The 17,913-nt window shown below is 34.4% G+C and overlaps 1 protein-coding gene across 3 annotated transcripts in view; it reads right to left on the bottom strand.

The window, feature by feature from the left end:
- Positions 1–7,171: 7,171 nt before the first annotated feature.
- SLC35A3 (solute carrier family 35 member A3) overlaps positions 7,172–17,913 on the bottom strand; it is a 45,039-nt gene continuing 34,297 nt past the window's right edge. For all 3 annotated transcript variants that reach the window (XM_055403253.2, XM_055403254.2, XM_055403255.2), the window contains exons 7-8: positions 16,621–16,754; positions 7,172–10,936 (exon numbers count right to left, since the gene is read on the bottom strand). In XM_055403253.2, the coding sequence (XP_055259228.2) occupies positions 10,846–10,936; positions 16,621–16,754 (225 nt within the window). In that variant the 3' untranslated portion in view covers positions 7,172–10,845. The remainder of the gene's footprint in view (positions 10,937–16,620; positions 16,755–17,913) is intronic.

The raw sequence follows: 17,913 nt of genomic DNA, 5'->3' as shown, positions 1-17,913 counted from the left end.
ATTTCAAAGAGAAATAAGGCAACTAAATAAACATGGAAAGATGAGAGAAAGGAGTAGAATAAGTTTGTTGGCTGTCACAAAGGCAATTAGATGGGAGTCAAAGTACATCATCTAAAATGGCAAAGGGTCTGCCCTGGTGCTCTGGTAGTTAAGTCTCCACCTTCCATTGCAGGGGGCTCGAGTTCCATCCCTGGCTGGGGAAGTAAGATCTCACATGTTCTGTGGTGTGGCCAAAAAAATAAATACATAGGATGACAAATGATAGTAGAAGCTTGGAAAAGCAAAAAGGGGTCTTTTACAGCATTACATAAAATGCTATCAGTATAAACGTAAACCATTAGAACATAAAAACCTTTTATGTTCTAAAGATAAAAAGAAATTTTAAAAGCAAGGAACAGTCCACATAGTGAAAGAAACAGTAAATACAGCAATATATACACTCATTTATTTTTTTAAAAGAAACACAGGAAAGATAAACTAGCAACTAATGAAAATAATTACCTGTAAGAGGTGGTTAGGAATGGAGTAGAAGCATAGGCATGACAGCTAGGTTATTCTGAGTGTACTTTTTGTGTAGTTTAACTTTGAGCCATGTAAATGCTTCACGTTCAAAAACCATAAAAATTTTAAATAAATACAAAATTGAATACAAACAAAAACAAATGAAATTACTTAATATCACACTGATAACATAACTATGTGGAGAAAAGAGTAATTTCCATTAAACTTTGAACACTGTGCTCTGACTACATTTTCTTAGTGGGCTATTATTCTAAGGACAGAGAATTGCAGAGATCTTAAATTTTATTCTATATATTTACCATTAGTAATACTGCTATTGTAGTGCTAAAACATAAGCTGTAAGTAATACATATAAGCAATTATGGGCTTCCCTGGTAGCTCAGCTGGTAAAGAATCTGTCTGCAATGCAAGGGACCCCGGTTCAATTCCTGGGTCAGGAAGATTCCCCTGGTGAAGGGAATGGCTACCCACTCCAGTATTCTTGTCTGGAGAAGCCCAAGGACAGAGGAACCTGGACGTCTAGAGTCCATGGGGTCGCAAAGAGTCGGACACAACTGAATAACTAAGCACAGCATACAGCACAAGCAAGTGCATTTTTACTCAAAAGCAATATTTTCACTGCAAGAGAAAAGAGAGGAAAATACAAAATAATAAAAAAGCCTGTAATACTTAATTTTAATTGTAAACATAAATTTGAATTTATGAATTCTTAAAAATGTTATTTCCTAGCTATGCCCACTGAAATATGGCCCAGAAGCAAATAGGAGTTAAAATTTCATTTCCCCTGAAAAGGAATAGATAGGGCTTCTTAAAGAAATTGCTAATATTCCCCAGGTTTGGAACATGATGAGTACAAGGCACGTCTGGGACATGTTGTTATACCTGAAGAAAGGAAGAATTCAAAGACTAATGCGGTCATGTCTAAAAGATACAGAAGCTAGTTTGCAGTGACTTACACTGGCTACTGGCTCACAATAGGAACATCAAAAAGAACTATGATGTAACTGACTATAATACACTGAAGAACAAAAAACATTGATTCTTGAAAAAAAGAGAGAGAGGACTTTGGGAAAAAGGAAGGAGGAAAAATAGTCTTTTTAAAATAGAGAACAAACTAATAAACGTAAAAGAAAATTAGAAAATTAAAAATTTTAAACCATCATTTTGCACCTCAATGTGATAAGCGATTCAATTAAGATCATCAGTTGATACTAGAGACATTAAATAAAAGGCTGTTAGAAAAAAGAACATTTTCACGGTACTAAAATATTACCCTAAAGAATACTATTACTAAAGGGAGAAAAATGACCTTTACAATGGAAAGATCTGTTAGTCATAATCTTAACTGAACAATTATCATCAATAATGAGATAATCTAGAATTCCGTGTCTTCTGATATAAAACCTTTAAGATAATCCATGAAATGCTCTTTCGAAATACATTTAACCTGAATTTAATCAAACCTATAGACTCCAGTTCAAAGGAAGTACAAATAAAACAAATCAAGTATATAGACAGATCAAGGATAATGTCAAGTAACTTAAGATTCTTCAAAAAGTCACAACAGGGAAAAAAAGTCATCAGGGTAGTCTGATGAGGAAGTCTCTTCCAGGCTAAAAGAGACAATCAAATAGAAAGTATGAACCTTAATTGAATAGATCACAACAAGAAAAACCCTATAAAAGTTCATTTTTGAGACAACTGGAAATATCTGAATATGAATACAGATGGTACAATCAATTTAAATTTTCTAAAGTGTGACAATGGGATTGAATTTAATTAGAAAAAATGTCCTTATTTTAGGAGTAAAGTGTCCTGATAAAGCTAGCGTGCAAAATGTTAATAATTGTTGAGTTCAGGTGGAAGGCAAATGGGTATACCATTATTTCAACTTTTATACACTCAAACATTTTTTTAAAATGAGAAGCTGATGAAAACTTAAATAGAAAAGAAACAAAAAGGTCTTTAACAATGCTTACTTTGTGAGTGCCTAAAGATAACCCAAGGCTTCACTGATGGCTCAGATGGTAAAGAATTTGCCTGCAGTGCAGGAGACCCGGGTTCAAAACCTAGTGGAGGTGATCAAATTCCAGTTGAGCTATTTAAAATCCTAAAACATGATGCTGTGAAAGTGCTGTACTCAATATGTCAGCAAATTTGGAAAATAGCAGTGACCACCGGACTGGAAAAGATCAGTTTTTATGCCAATCCCTAAGAAGCACAATGCCAAAGAATGCTCAACTACTGTACATTTGCACTCATTTCACATGCTAAAAGGTTATACTCAAAATCCTTCAAGCTAGGATTCAGCAGTATGTGAAGTGAGAACTTTCAGATGTACAAGTTAGCTTTAGAAAAGGCAGAGAAATGAGATATAAAATTGTCAACATCCACTGGATCAAAGAAAGCAAGAAAATCCACAAAAACTTCTGCTTCACTGACTAGTGAAAGCATGAAAGCCTTTGACTGTGGATCACAACAAATTGTGGAAAATTCCTAAAGAGATGGGAATATCAGACCGCCTTATCTGCCTCCTGAGAAACCTGTATGCTAGTTAAGAAGCAACAGTTAGAACCTTATATGGAACAACAGACTGGCTCAAAATTGGGAAAGGAGTAAGACAAGGCTGTATATTGTCACCCTACTTATTTAACTTACATGCAGAGTACATCATGTGAAATGCTGTGCTGGATGAATCACAAACTGGAATCAAGATTGCCTGGAGAAATATCAACAACCTCAGATATGCAGTTGATACCACTCTAATGACAGAAAGCAAAGAGAAACTAAAGAGCCTCTTGATGAAAGTGAAAGAGGAGAGTGAAAAATCTGGCTTAAAACTCAACATTCAGAAAACTAAGATCATGGCATCCGGTGCCATCACTTCACGGCAAATAAAAGGTTAAAAAGTGGAAGCAGTGACATATTTTATATTCCCGGGCTCCAAAATCACTGCGGCTGGTGATGCAGCCATGAAATTAAAATTCACTTCCTCTTTTGAAGAAAGGCTATGACAAACCTAGACAGCATATTAAACAGCAAAGACATCACTTTTTTGACAAAAGCCCGTATAGTCAAAGCTGTGGTTTTTCCAGTAGTCACGTATGGATGTCAGAGTTGGACCATAAAGAAGGCTGAGTGCCGAAGAATTGATGCTTTTGAACTGTGGTGCTGAAGACTCTTGAGAGTCCCTTGGACAGAAAGGAGATCAAACTAGTCAATTCTAAAGGAAATCAACCATGAACATTCACTGGAAGGACTGATGCTGAAACTTCTATACTTTGGCCACCTGATGCGAAAAACCAACTCATTGGAAAAGACCCTGATGCTGGGAAAAGTGAAGTCGCTCAGTCATGTCTGACTCTTTGTGACCCAGTGCTGGGAAAGATTGAAGGCAAAAGAAGAGAGCGGCAGAGGATGAGATGGTTAGATAGCATCAACATCACTGACTCAATGGACATGAATTTGAGCAAACTCCAGGAGATGGTGAAGGACAGAAAAGCCTGGTGTGCTGCAGTCCATCGGGTTGCAGAGTTGGACATGACTTAGTAGTGACTGATGAACAACAAAAAGGTAAAGGATACAAAGTAATGGAAATTTGGGGCATTTTATATATATAGTTGTTGTTTAGTCAGTAAGTTATGTCCAACTCTTTTGTGACCCCATGGACTGCAGCCTACCAAGCTCTTCTGTCCATGGGATTCTTCAGGCAAGTATACTGGAGTGGGTTGCCATTTTTCTCTCCAGGGGATTTTCCCAACCCAGGGTTCGCACCTACTTCTCTTGCATTGGCCGGCAGATTCTTAGGGAAGCTTGTGTATATATATACATACACACACACACACACACACACACACACACATATGTATATATAAAACATTCAAAGTAAGCTTCAGATTTTAAAATTTTAGAATTCATAGCAGTATTTTAAAAGTCACAAAAATGAAGCTAAACTCACCTGATTTTCTGTAATCCTATCATCACCCAAGAAACATTACTCTACTGTTGTTATATTTAAAACCTACTGAAGCACCTTGCATATATTAGAAAAAAGCACTTAGTGTAATTTTTAATGGCTGTATTTACTATCCAAGCAGAATAAAGTAAAATGAAACATAATAAAACTTCAGCCTAAGGAGAAAACTTAAATCCCCAATTATTAGAAATTGTGTTTTTGTATATACAATGTCTTTTAAGAAACAGCAAACACAAAAACCCACATCCACAGATTTTGTTTAAAATATATGTGAAGTCTGATTTAACACATTTAATTAAACCTTTTAAATACTCTGTGTTTAAAGTACATCTTAACAAGAGTGCAATTTCAGATGATTACCCCCAAAACACTGTAACAGCATTCATTATTCTTTTAAATCTTTAAAAAAAGGATGAAAGTGTATATCTCAGGTAAACCGTTTTCAAAGGAAAATCATTACTGTTTATTTAAAGAAGTTATTTTAACATACCAAAGACCCTAAATAAGTAAACATAAATAAATGCATAAATGAAAAAACCTGGTTAGATCTAATGGAGTTTTGATACTTACCACCAATAAAGGATGACTGAAAATGTGAAGCTATCAGTTAACAGTGAAGGTCTATTATGAGCCATCCTAGCAATTGATACCAATTTTATTCTATGAACTCTTCCTCAGAGTAGTGATGGCTAATGGTAATTTAAAATTAGCTCAGGAAACACCCTTCTAATTGCTAGATGGGATGCTGTTCAATTCATGAATTGCCAAAAAAGCCAATTAGATCCTCAAAATAAATACATAAATAAAATTATATACATACTTTGTACAAAATTATACAGCATAGGTTAAATTCATAAATTTTTAAATGTCTTTTAATTATCCCAACATTTAATAAAATTGTCATTAAATATCAGAACTGAAAACTAAATACTAAGTACTAAGTGCTACTTAGTACTGTATCTGATTGTTTTTCTACCCTTCAGTTCTATGTTCAGAAGCATCTGACAAAATTTCTGAAATTAAAAATGACAATGTGTAGAAGTCTTTATGGGCTTTGCAGGTGGAGCTCGTGGTAAAGAACCCACCTACCACTGCAGGAGACATAAGAGACACAGGTTCGATTGCTAGGTTGGGAGGAACCCTTGGAGGGCATAGCAACCCATTCCAGTATTCTTGCCTGGAGAATCTCACAGACAGAGGAGCCTGGTAGGCTACAGTCCATGGGGTTGCAAGAGTCGGACATGACTGAAGCAACTTAGCATGCAGCATGAACAAGTCTCTATAAACAATTGCAATTGCTTGTGTCATTCTCATCAATTCAGAAAAATGTCTGTTAGTGACAAATGATAAGGAATTTGGTCTTACCCAAAAAAAGTTCTGGCCTACATCCTCAGGAGGTCCCAGTAGGAGAAGTGCCTTTGTTATTCATTTTGGGCTCCCCAAATTACACGAGCTAATTTATGCTAACATTAGACCCTGGTGTCTGAGGTCTGCTAGTTCTCCAGGGAGGATCAGGGCTGGAGAGTGAGTTCAACTATGTGATCAAAGAATCAATCAAGCATGCCAAATAATAAAACTTTGGTAAAAATATGAAAACCAAAGCACGGGTGAATTTTCCCAGTTCGCAGTACTCTGCATGGAGTATCACAGATTTTAGCTAGGAGTATATATACAACATTGTCCAAGGCTTCACCGGGAGTGGACAATTGGAAAGGATGACTGGAATTTAGACCCCTCCTTATCTCTGTCCAATGTTCTCTTCTTTGTCTGGTTCTAATTTGTATCCTTTCTCTGGAATAACTATAATGTGAGTATAACAGCTTTCAATAAGTTCTGTCTTTCCAGTTAATTACTGAACCTAGGTGAATTTGGGAAACCTCTGAATTTATAGTCACCAAGACGCTCTACAATAGTAGAATTTCAAATCTTTGGCATTTGAGAACAGTTATTTCCTCTGATATTTTCTTTTCTAGAATGTGTAGGTAATCAATCCTGCTTTGAAAAAAATTCTCTTTAAGAACAGTAAGAAAGACAATTATGATTACTAATACTGGTCACTATCTGAATCTGCCGAATAGCAGTGGTATCTATAAGATTTAGATTATGAAGCATATTTGCATAGCACAGGATTCAAGAATTTTGATGTACTTTCAACAGAAGTATTCTAACACAAATATAAAGATTTTCAGTTGGTGCTTCTCATATAGTTAGGACTCCACACTTCCATTGCAGGGCCATAGGTTTGATCCCTGGTTGGGGAACTAAGATCCTGCAAGCCATGCAACATAGCCAAAAAAATAAATTATGAAGAAAATATATACCAATTACTGAAATCTCTTAACTTTGATGCTATCAAAAGAGATAATTTGTTTAAAGCAAAAAGTTTTAGATTGATATAATCATACAGGTAGAGAAATTCTAACTAGTTTAAATAAAATTCAGTCTTTCACGCTAAAGCATAGTAAAAAGGAAGATCACATACATGATAAACGTAACCAGAGAGGTAGGAAAGGTCTCAGGGAGTCATTTTTGATACATGGAAAGACTAATTCATGGTTAACTCAGACATAGTTGAACAGGAAAACAAGGAAATACAGGAAAAGATTTACATAGTTATGAAAATAATCTATTTTCAGAAATCTAGAGGACAGAAAATAACTGGATACCAAAAGATGACAAAGAGAAATTTATCAATTAAAAAGTCATTTAAACAAAAGACCAATTTATACATTCCTTTGAATTATGTCCATAAAAAATTTAAATATACAAATCACAACCCCAAACCCCAAAGAATCTTTCTAAACAAAAGAAATACATATAATGACAAATTCGGAATCCAAATCATTTAAAAAATATTTTAAAAATCACAGTAAATTATATCTTATAATAAGAAATAAAAAAATCAAAATGAGAGTTACATACAATTGTTAAAGTTTCAAAAGTTCAATGATGGAGCAATGGTACCATAATTTCTTTAAATAAGTTCTATTTACTAATATTTGTACAATGTACCTATTTCAATATTGTTAATGAATTTAAATAGCAAATGTTGAAACAATGAAAACACTGAATTATAGTTATTCTTAAAACATCCTAATTTTGCCTATGTGTCCAAAATTGTGAATTATAGTAATATCCTCAAGAAAAGCCAGGTATTTGGTAAAGCAAGGCACACAGGACCAGATTTTGATAAAGGTGCTTTTTCTTTGGTCCTGAAATATGCTACATATCTGGGAGATTCTTAAGATGACTTTCAATATAGCATAAATAACTTTTATAAACTTTTCATCATGTCGAGCATACATTCACATGTAATTACTATAACAGTTCAGTTCAGTTCAGAGTGTGTAAATAAAATGAGTGATGCCTAACCCTGTTTTTAAATATAAAACTCAGATGAGTGACTATACAATGACATGTTAAAGTTTAATAATCTGATATGTAAAAAAAGTTGATCAATTCTTAGTCTTATTACACTAGGTCTGCTAAGCACAAAGTCAATTAGTTTCCACTCAGATTCTGTCTCCTTGGAATCTAGTTTAAATATCAAATCACCTTTCCTTCTATGAAACTATGACATTCAATATAAATTGATGTAAACATTCAAGTTTTGCATGTCTAAACTACATTTTCCAATGTAAAAGTAGTCTACGACTTCTCTAAAAATCACTATTTGAAGAATTGGTAATATTACTGTGTTGATTACATCTATATGTTGCATTTCAAACTTTTCTTACAAAATACCATAGTTTTAAAGTTTTGTAGAACTATCAACGGGCACTCTTCTCCTATGGGTTAGCACGTTTCTTTAAAATGAACAAAGTTGTTAAGAGATAAATGTAAACTTTAACAAGTATAAGAATTTAAATAAACAAGGAATCATCATTATAGAAGGTTGACATAATAAGGCTTTTGGAGGTCATCAAAACACACACCACACACAGAGAAAATGGCATTATGGGTACATATGATGCGATCTAGGACACGGGTGCACTGTTCCAAACATGGTTACTTCCTTATGAATCAAAAACTATAGACTATACAACCAATTCTCTATTGCAACCTACTAGAAAAGCAAAATATAAATTATGCTTGTCTAATAAAAGTTTGCTTTGAGAATATACTTTAGACTATTTTGCCCATTCTCCGAACTCTTGACTACATTTTATAAACTTTGGAGGGAATCTTGAAAATTGTGTTATTTTTGGACACCTGAAAATATATTACTACTATAACTAACATGTATGATGTCCAATAATTTGCTTGTATCATTTTTTGAAGTGTTAAAATTGGGAGAGACTAAACTTGAATTCACAATTAATGATGAATGCATACCAGATTAATACATAAGTACCCAATACTTCAGTATAAGCTGAACATAAATCTTTATATATAGTCTTGAATTCTCTGCATTACAGGCTTTAGATTTCTCCTAGCATTAAGTAGTAAATGTAAATCTGAATGTTGTTATAGTCTAAAAACACCATTCTCAAATTGTAGTAAAGTTATTTAATAAATACTCTAAAAAGTAGTCACTGAAAAATGTAAGTCAGAGGTCCAGAAAGTTTGCTTGGTGCCAATTTGGAATTACCAGCAAATTAATGTAAAAATACTTTGTAATTTTAAGCATTTTAAAAAACTCTGTATGGTATATATTAGACCTGTGTCTTGTTGAGGCTAGGTTTGCCTCAGCAAAGTAACACAGCCAGTCCTAATTAGCTGAGACTAGCCAACAGATTGTAACATAGTATTTTCAGCCAAATTTTAACAAAATCCATTAGAATTATATAAAAATATTTATTTTTTACAGTTTTTATACAATTAGAACAGGAGACTTTTAAAAATACATAATGCATGAAGGAAAAAATAAAGTACAATACTTCTATACACAATAGATAATTCTGTCTCTAGTCAACAATAAATTAAACCCCTATTTCAATTTTAGAAAGTAATTGTACCCACCAATTCATTTGATCATTTCTGCCATATTTTCTCTCCCTGAACCATAACTCATGTGATTTGCAATCTCAACTCCAGTGCTAATCAAATGTAAACGAAATGGAAAATAAACCACTACTGTAAAGCAAAGTTGTGGCTCTTTCTTGGCAGCTTTTGTAAAGTCACAAAGAGGGAGTTCAGAATTTGGCTGCCTCTCTCAGACATTTGATGAGAATATTCCTAGGAATGGTGGGTTTATGAGAGGCCTAGAAAGTTCTTCTGAACACTCTGAATTTATAGTTATAGCGCCATTTAAAATATATCATGGCAATCTGGAATGTCTAAGTCATTCTGGTCTTAATCTATTCATGTCTATACTATTATATATTTGGTTGTTTTGTCATCAGTTATAGATCAGTGAATAAAATTGTCATCTAAAAACGCTCTAGTCGTGTAGAGTATATGCTTTGATAGTTTAAAATTCTCCAAATGGAGACATTAGATAATAATTATTATTTTAAATTATTAAACGAGTATTTAACTCCTTTAAATTACATTTTAAAACTTTAATGGAAATTAACACAGAGAGAAATTTAAAGTAATATTAAGGATTTATCCAATTTACAGAAAAGAAATATAATTAAGAGATAAAGGACAAAACTCCATTAATGTAAATAAAAGTTACTGGCTACTATCTAGCACAGGAACAAATGGATTGCATTTAGCAGTTTCAAAGCACTAAAAAGATCTTAAAGTTTAAATGGAGAAACAGATGTGTATATTTCTTTATATTAAATTTAAATATGAATTTTATTCTCTGACAAATCAGACCCAGAAAATTACTTGATCAACTTTTATGCATTTGAACATTTGCAACATACAGCAATCCTCTGTTTAGTAATCTTTTGTATAAATATAAACATGTGAGATATGTGAAAATGTTTTTCAAATCATACTATTTCTTCACAGCTTTATAGATAATTATAATGTTCAAACTTTGAATATCCATGTTATTTGATATATCTGTACAGAAAGAATAAGAAAAAACATTTAATAAAATTAAATATATATAATTTGCAAAATTGATGTCTGACACTTGCTGTGTGCTGTTTCAAAGAGTGCATAGGATATTTCTGCAGCAATCAAAAACATAATATCTTTTTAGAAACTCAGATTTTTAAATTTCCTCTAATCCCTGGAAATACTTTCAAGTTTTTATTTTTAGATGCAATAGGCATTTTGTTACATATATGTATATTTTATCCTTAAACTTTTATATTTTCAAACCATTTGAACATCATGATCAGATTCAGCATGATGATTCTCTCTTAGAATCTGTTGAAGTCCTCTGTGCAGCATTAATGTTGAGATTCCCAGTGCACCATTGTGAAAAACCAGATAAATTACCACTATGCTTTAGTGGGATTTCCTGCAGGTTTGGGATCATAACCATATAGGAAAGTAGCTGTTATTACAAGGATGGCTCCAAGGAAAAAGACACTAAATAGGTGAAGAAAAAATGAAAAAGAGAAAATCAGATTAAAAACAATACAAATTATATTTCTTTACTATAAAATACAAATATAATTATATAATTTTGGAAAAAGTGTTTCAGTAACATGGCTAACAAATACTAAGTGGTGACTAGGTTCCAGATATTCAGCTAGGTGTTACACATGCATTATCTCATTTAGTTCTCAAAACCACCTTATGAAGAAGGACTAGCATTGCCCTCATTTGTTACTATATGAAGAAACAGGTTTAGAGAATTTAAATAAATGTCTTAAAGTCCCACAGCTTGAAGCAGAAAATGGGATTCTGACTCTAGAGCCAAACCTGTGCTTCCATCCACTGTGCTATACTGTAGTCTCCCAAAACAAGTATGGATAAAATGTTGTGTTTCATTTTTTTAAAACCATTTTTAAAAACTGTAGTTAATTTATAATGTTTTGTTAGTTTTGGGTATACAGCAAAGTTATTCAGTTAGACATGTATGTGTATATAAAGTTTTATATACATTTTAGTATGCCTTTTGCCTATAATACATTGAAGACTAACAGATTTCAATTTTTTAACAAAATTTGGAAATATACAGGGGAAACTGCACTCTTTTCAAATCAAAGTAAAGTTCAGTTTAAAATCAAAGGTAGTAATAAATAAAACTCAGGACTAATTTTTATAGTAGCAGTGTTAGTTGCTCATTCATGTCTGACCATTTGCAACCCCACAGACTGAAGCCCGCCAGGCTCCTCTGTCCGTGATATTCTCCAGGCAAGAATACTGGAGTGGACTGCCATTCCCTTCTCTGGAGGATCTTCCCAAGTCAGGTCTCCTGCATTGCAAGCAGATTCTTGACCGTCTGAGCTACAGGGAAGATCAGTTTTTATAGGATGCTTTAAAAAAGGAGGGCTTCCCTTGTGGCTCAGCTAGTAAAGAATCTGTCTGCAATGCAGGAAACCTGGGTTCGATCCCTGGGTTGGGAAGATCCCCTGGAGAAGGGAAAGGCTACCCACTCCAGTATTCTGGCCTAGAGAATTCCATGGACTGTATAGTCCTTGGGGTCACAAAGAGTTGGACACGATTGAGCAACTTTCACTTCACTTTAAAAAAGGAAATTAGATTAAGTGTAAGAAGACTTGGTTTCTTCTTTATCTATCCATATATATCTATATATAATATACCTTACTATAAACTAGAAATGAATAGAAACTGGTACTAGAACTTAAACTGAATATAAACTAGAATATCAATCTTAACTTTTAACATGTATATTCTTTGAAGTGCTGTTACAGGGATATGAATTAGTCTTGTTTTTAAAATTTTATTAACAGTTATGATTTAAAGGCCCTTCATAATATAGTCCTTCCAGTCTTATCTCCCACACTCCACCCAACCCCATCTATAATTCAGCCACTCCATTTAGGAAACACAACATGCCTTTCAGGACACTCTTTGTAGATGTTATTCCTCTGCCTGCAATGTCCCTCCCAAGAAAACTGCTTATTGATTACAACTAAGGTCTAAAGTCTATACGACTAACTTCCCTAAGCAAAGTTACTCTATGGTAACACTTTATCACACTATGGTAAATAATAGGATATTTACATTCTGCTCCTCTGTTCAACCATGTGTTCCTCACTCATCATTACATTCCTAAGAACCTAGCATATATAGGGAGCTTAGTCACTACCTGTTATGATTAGTCTAGTGTTGACTTGCTGCAGATGGGCAACTTTTCAAAAGCCTTGAATACAAGTATATGTATACAATTAAGAGAACATAAAACTTCCTATAATGTATCCTGAAGAAAATTACTACCACAGGAATATTTGGTTAACTACTTAGACTGTGACTGAGCACTTTCTTGGTCAATCATAATGAGCTTTTCCTAGCTTTCCATAAACCTGGAATTGTATAAAATCACATGCTCAGTTGGAAAGCTGTCTGATCCACCTTTCTAGGAATCCATTCTATGATATCTCTAACAGGATCTACTAGAATATCTATTACTATCAGAAAACACCTGCTTTCCCAATACAGCTATTTTTAGATGGTTCTGAGAGAAAAAAATTTTAAGGAAGAAGCTACCAGAATTTAATACTTAAAGGACTTGCACCCCCTCTTTCTAATAGATTGTGTATATACTTCCATTGCTGCATTGATCATAGTCATAATTTATTCTCATGTCTGTTTCTCCGATCACTAAGACCTCCTTGAAGATAGAAAAGCATATCTTATTCATGCATTCCTATTTCTCTAGGATCTTCTAGTACACTGACAGAGACATAGTGGAAACAAATTTTTAATAAAAGAATAAGCAAGTCTAAATATAAGGATGGTAACACCAACAAGCAAAATAATGAGCACCTAAAAACAGGGAAGGGAATACTGGTGATATGACATCAGTAGAGATGTCCAGCAGCCAGCTGAAAATAGGAATTTAGAGTTAAGGTGAAGTGGGGACTCATCTTCATAGAGAGGACAGGCAAGACATGACAGTAGATAAGATCGATAAGAAAGTGAGTGAAAACTGACAGGTTACCAAAGGAACAATCAGAAAGGCAGGTACAGGGGTCAAGGGTAGTACTGAGAAACCAAAAAACTGTTTCAGTAGGTGAAATGGGGATAACAGAGGAAAATATATTCTTACATTCAGAATACAGATCTTTGCATTTATTGGATAATCGAAGTTTTCCACAAAAGTAAAAATACATAAAGATGGAGGGCTTAGCTATCTATTTTAGGAAAAATAACCTGTCTCTTCCATCTGCATATTCTCAAAACATTCATTCATTCAATAATAACAGTATCATTGTCTTTTCTCCTTTTATCTTCATCCCAACATACCCCACATGCTCCCTCAGAAACATGGATTTACACATGCAAGTATGTACCTTACTAAAAAACCTCCTACTCTTTTGTTCCTCTGCTTGTTTACTTGTTCATTTGCTTATTTTATTCCCTGAATGATTCAAAGATTTAAAGTTATCACCTTGGCCTTATATGAGGTTTTATTTTTTTTAAGGTATGCCTTTTTAAGTTACCCTTAAAAATCTACAAGTACTAAACATTCTCAAATAATATTAAAGCATGTAATTTCCCCCATTTAATAGGTAGGGAATTTAATGTTGTATTCAGTCATGAAGTCGTGTCTGACTCTTTGGAGACCCTGTGGACTGTAGCCCGCCAGGGTCCTCTATTTAAGGGACTTCCCAGGCAAGGAGACTGGAGAGAGCTGCCATTTCCTTCTCCAAGGGATCTTCCAACCCAGGGGTTGAACACGTGTCTCCAACACTGCAGGCAGGTTCTTTATTGCTGAGCTGCCTGGGAAGCCCTTAGGTAGTTTCAGTTCAGTTCAGTTCAGTTCAGTCGCTCAGTCGTGTCCGACTCTGCGCAACCCCATGAATCACAGCACGTCAGGCCTCCCTGTCCATCACCAACTCCCGGAGTACACTCAAACTCATGTCCACAGAGTCGGTGATGCCATCCAGCCATCTCATTCTCTGTCGTCCCCGTCTCCTCCCGCCCCCAACCTTTCCTAGCATCAGAGTCTTTTCCAGTGAGTCAACTCGTCGCATGAGGTGGCCAAAGTATTGGAGTTTCAGCTTTAGCATCAGTCCTTCCAATGAACACCCAGGATTGATCTCCTTTAGAACGGACTGGTTGGATCTCTTTGCAGTACAAGGGACTCTCAAGAGTCTTCTCCAACACCACAGTTCAGGTAGGGAATAAAACATCATTAAGATAGAGGTGCTAATTATTAGTCTCACTAGTAAGTAATTCATTCCCAAACCAAGATAAAAACAGTAACACTTTTAAATTCATGCCTCAGAAAAATTACAGATTTCAACATGCATGTCCCAGTCCTATTGTAGTTCAAGTTTCTAGAGAAGAACCAAACGATAAATGTTCAACATAGAGATATAACAAGCATATTACATTTTTCTACTACCATATTCCACCCATAATCCTATCTTACTCTCACTAACACAAATGACTTTTACTAACTCTTAAAATTTTAAGATCTTAAACATTTATTCAACAATCCGAGTATCTATTATATGCCAAGTTCTGGCCTTGCTTACTTATCAGATGGTGAGAAGATTTTGAAAGACAGAAGGAAAGAAGGTTGAAAGAGGGGTTGCTCTTTTTTTAGAGATCTCTTGATAAAGGGATATTGGAGCTAAGATCGGAAGACATGAGAGAGTATGCTATGTGAATATGTAGGGGATGAGTATTCCAAGAAGAATAAAGGGCAAATCAAAGCCCATAGCAAAAAGGTTAAAAGAAAAATAAAAGGTAAACAAGAGGTAAGTAATGTCAGATGAGGATAGAAAGATAGCTAAAAGCCAAACCAAATAGGCCACTGATGGTGACAACTATTGAGTGACAAGGGAAACAATCAGAAGGTTCCTGAGTACACTGATTTACATTGAAAAGAATCATTCTGGTTACTGAATGGGGAAAATTCAGAGACAAAGGTGAAGAAGCAAGGAGGCAAGTCAGGAGCCTATTTCCTTAATCTAGATGATAAATGAGGGTGACTTGGATCATGGTGACAGCATTAGAGGTTGTGAGAAATGGTCAGATTCTGACAATATTAAAAAGGAAGAGTTAATAGGATTTGTCTCTGTGTTAGAATGACATGTGAGAGGACAGTTAAGAGAAGCTGATGACCTTCACTAATAAAAAATTTTCATACATTTTAACTTTCTCTTATGAAACTATCTATGTCCAGATCTATAGACTTGCCTTCAAAGAAGGATAAATTGTGTTCCTAAGTTAAAAGGCCTAAGCGATTGAACAATGAAGGTATGTACAACAAATTGAGAACCCTGACAGAGATGGGGAATGAGTTATCTAGTAGACACTGAAGAGAAAATAGACAAGTAGACAAGTATATATAAAGGCCTGGAGTTCAAATTTAAATTTGAAGTCATCAGCCTATAAACAGTATTTAAAGTCATGAGAATAAAGATCACCAAGGAAGTCAGTGCAGATATATGCCCAAAGACGAATGAAGACAGTACTCCAGTTTAGAAAATGAGAAGATGAACAGGGAGTGAAATTACAGCAAACTACGGATGGTATCCTAGAATCCATTAAAATATAATCTCGTTACCCCGGGATTACAAGTTAACAACTGTAGATCAAATAGAACTTTATGTTATACTTTTTCTTCCTCACCCTCTCTTCTCTCTTGGTATCCATGACACTACAGTCCTGGGTCTCCTGCTTTACCCATCATTCCTTTGCAATTCTCTAGATAATTTTTCTCCCTAAAGAACTTTCTCATGAGCCACCTTTTCAAAGGTGACTCAAATTATCTTATAAACAAATTATCTTCTTCAAGAATGTTACCTCCTTTCCTGGCTTAAGCTATATAAATTCCTAAAATGACTTTATATGACTTAATAATTTTTAAAAATATGACTTTTAACTTTGGGGGAAAGACCCCCATTCAGATCTACTGGGGAAATTCTGGCCAGCCAAACTGTATAAAAATCTGTCGAGTGTTAGACTTTCTTTCATGCATTTAGTTTGAAACCCTTTTAAAAAGATAGTTAAATGAATCTTACTATATTTCTTTAAAAGCTGTAATAGAACAAAATTTTTCAGATCAGATCATATGAAGGACTCATTTTTCTAAATAAGATCTAAAGAAATAGAAAAGAATACATTACCTGGTTGGTACAAAATCTTGTAGCCAAAAATAAGATATCAGTGTTGATAATATTATGGACAAAGAGGTTGCAAATCCTTTCAAAATGTTATCTGCATACTTAATAACAGCAGCTATTACAAGACCTCCCAATGCCTGCAGAAGTTTAAAAGATTATTATTAAAAATAGACACATATAAAACGGCTTTTCAAAATACTTTTTTGTCCTATAATCTAATCCCATTAAATAAGTGATTTTTATTAAACATTTCCTAACATATGAGCATCTAGGTTTTGTTCAATAGACTCTCTATTTCAAAAGGTATTAGATAAAATAACTACCAGCAGAATCTGCAGTTTGTTATAATGGAGTTTGACCATATTATGAATAAAATATCTATCCTCATCCAATTTAGTAATTAAACATCACTTCTTCAGACAAACGTGGGAAGACTGAATACTCTGATTAGTGAAATATTTTTATTTTTGATTAAAAATAAAATGTAACTTGATATTTAACTAGCCTTTTAATTGCCTAACTTGGCTTTCTTCCTCGAGTTTATTCCCATTTTAATCTACCTTTCAAACTGCTGTCAGAGTACTCTTCCTGAAGCACTTTGATCATTCTCTTTAAGAGGGTAGAAAGAACTTTCTGCCAAATCCCTCTCAAATTCCAAATTGTGGCTACTTAAATAATGGTTTTACCATATCTCATAATTTTGTTTTCTACCAAAAACTGGAGAAGGGAATGGCAACCCACTCTAGTATTCTTGCCTGGAGAATTCCATGGACAGAGAAGTCTGGTGGGCACAGTCCATGGGGTCGTAAAGAATCAGACACGACTAAGTGACTTTCACTTCACTTCACCAAACTCTACGTATCAACTCCCAAATCTGAGTTACCCACTTTCATTGTACCTCTTCAAATGGTAAAAGCTTTAAGAGAGAAAGTCACAAATTATGCCAATGAGCTCAGTATAAATAGATGTTTGAGTCCTATTATTTCTTGGCAGTGCTCTCATTCTTCTATTTTCTCCCTCATACCAACTGTACCAAACCTTTTAAATTCTTCTCAAGTCTGCAGTCCCTTCTTAGGGAAAGAGGGCTTTCCTCCTCAACAGGATAAAGGCCATCATAAAATCTTTCTCAAATTTTCTCTGAATTTTCACTTATCCCTGTCTTCTTTTCTCTTATCTTAAAAATAGAAGTATCCTTCCTGCTTTCAAAACACAGTTATCCTTTGCTACCTTCTCACCCATTTTCCCTAAGGGACTTTCAGCTTCAAATATCTCTAGAGAAAGGCTTTGTGAAGGCAG

This window comes from Moschus berezovskii, chromosome 4, assembly GCF_049115385.1.
Source record: "Moschus berezovskii isolate FMDL1 chromosome 4, NW_MosBer_1.0, whole genome shotgun sequence".
In the NCBI taxonomy this organism is placed as follows: Eukaryota; Metazoa; Chordata; class Mammalia; order Artiodactyla; family Moschidae; genus Moschus; species Moschus berezovskii.
Note: the sequence above shows the minus strand (reverse complement) of the source record. Positions and strands in the feature narration are given on the sequence as shown.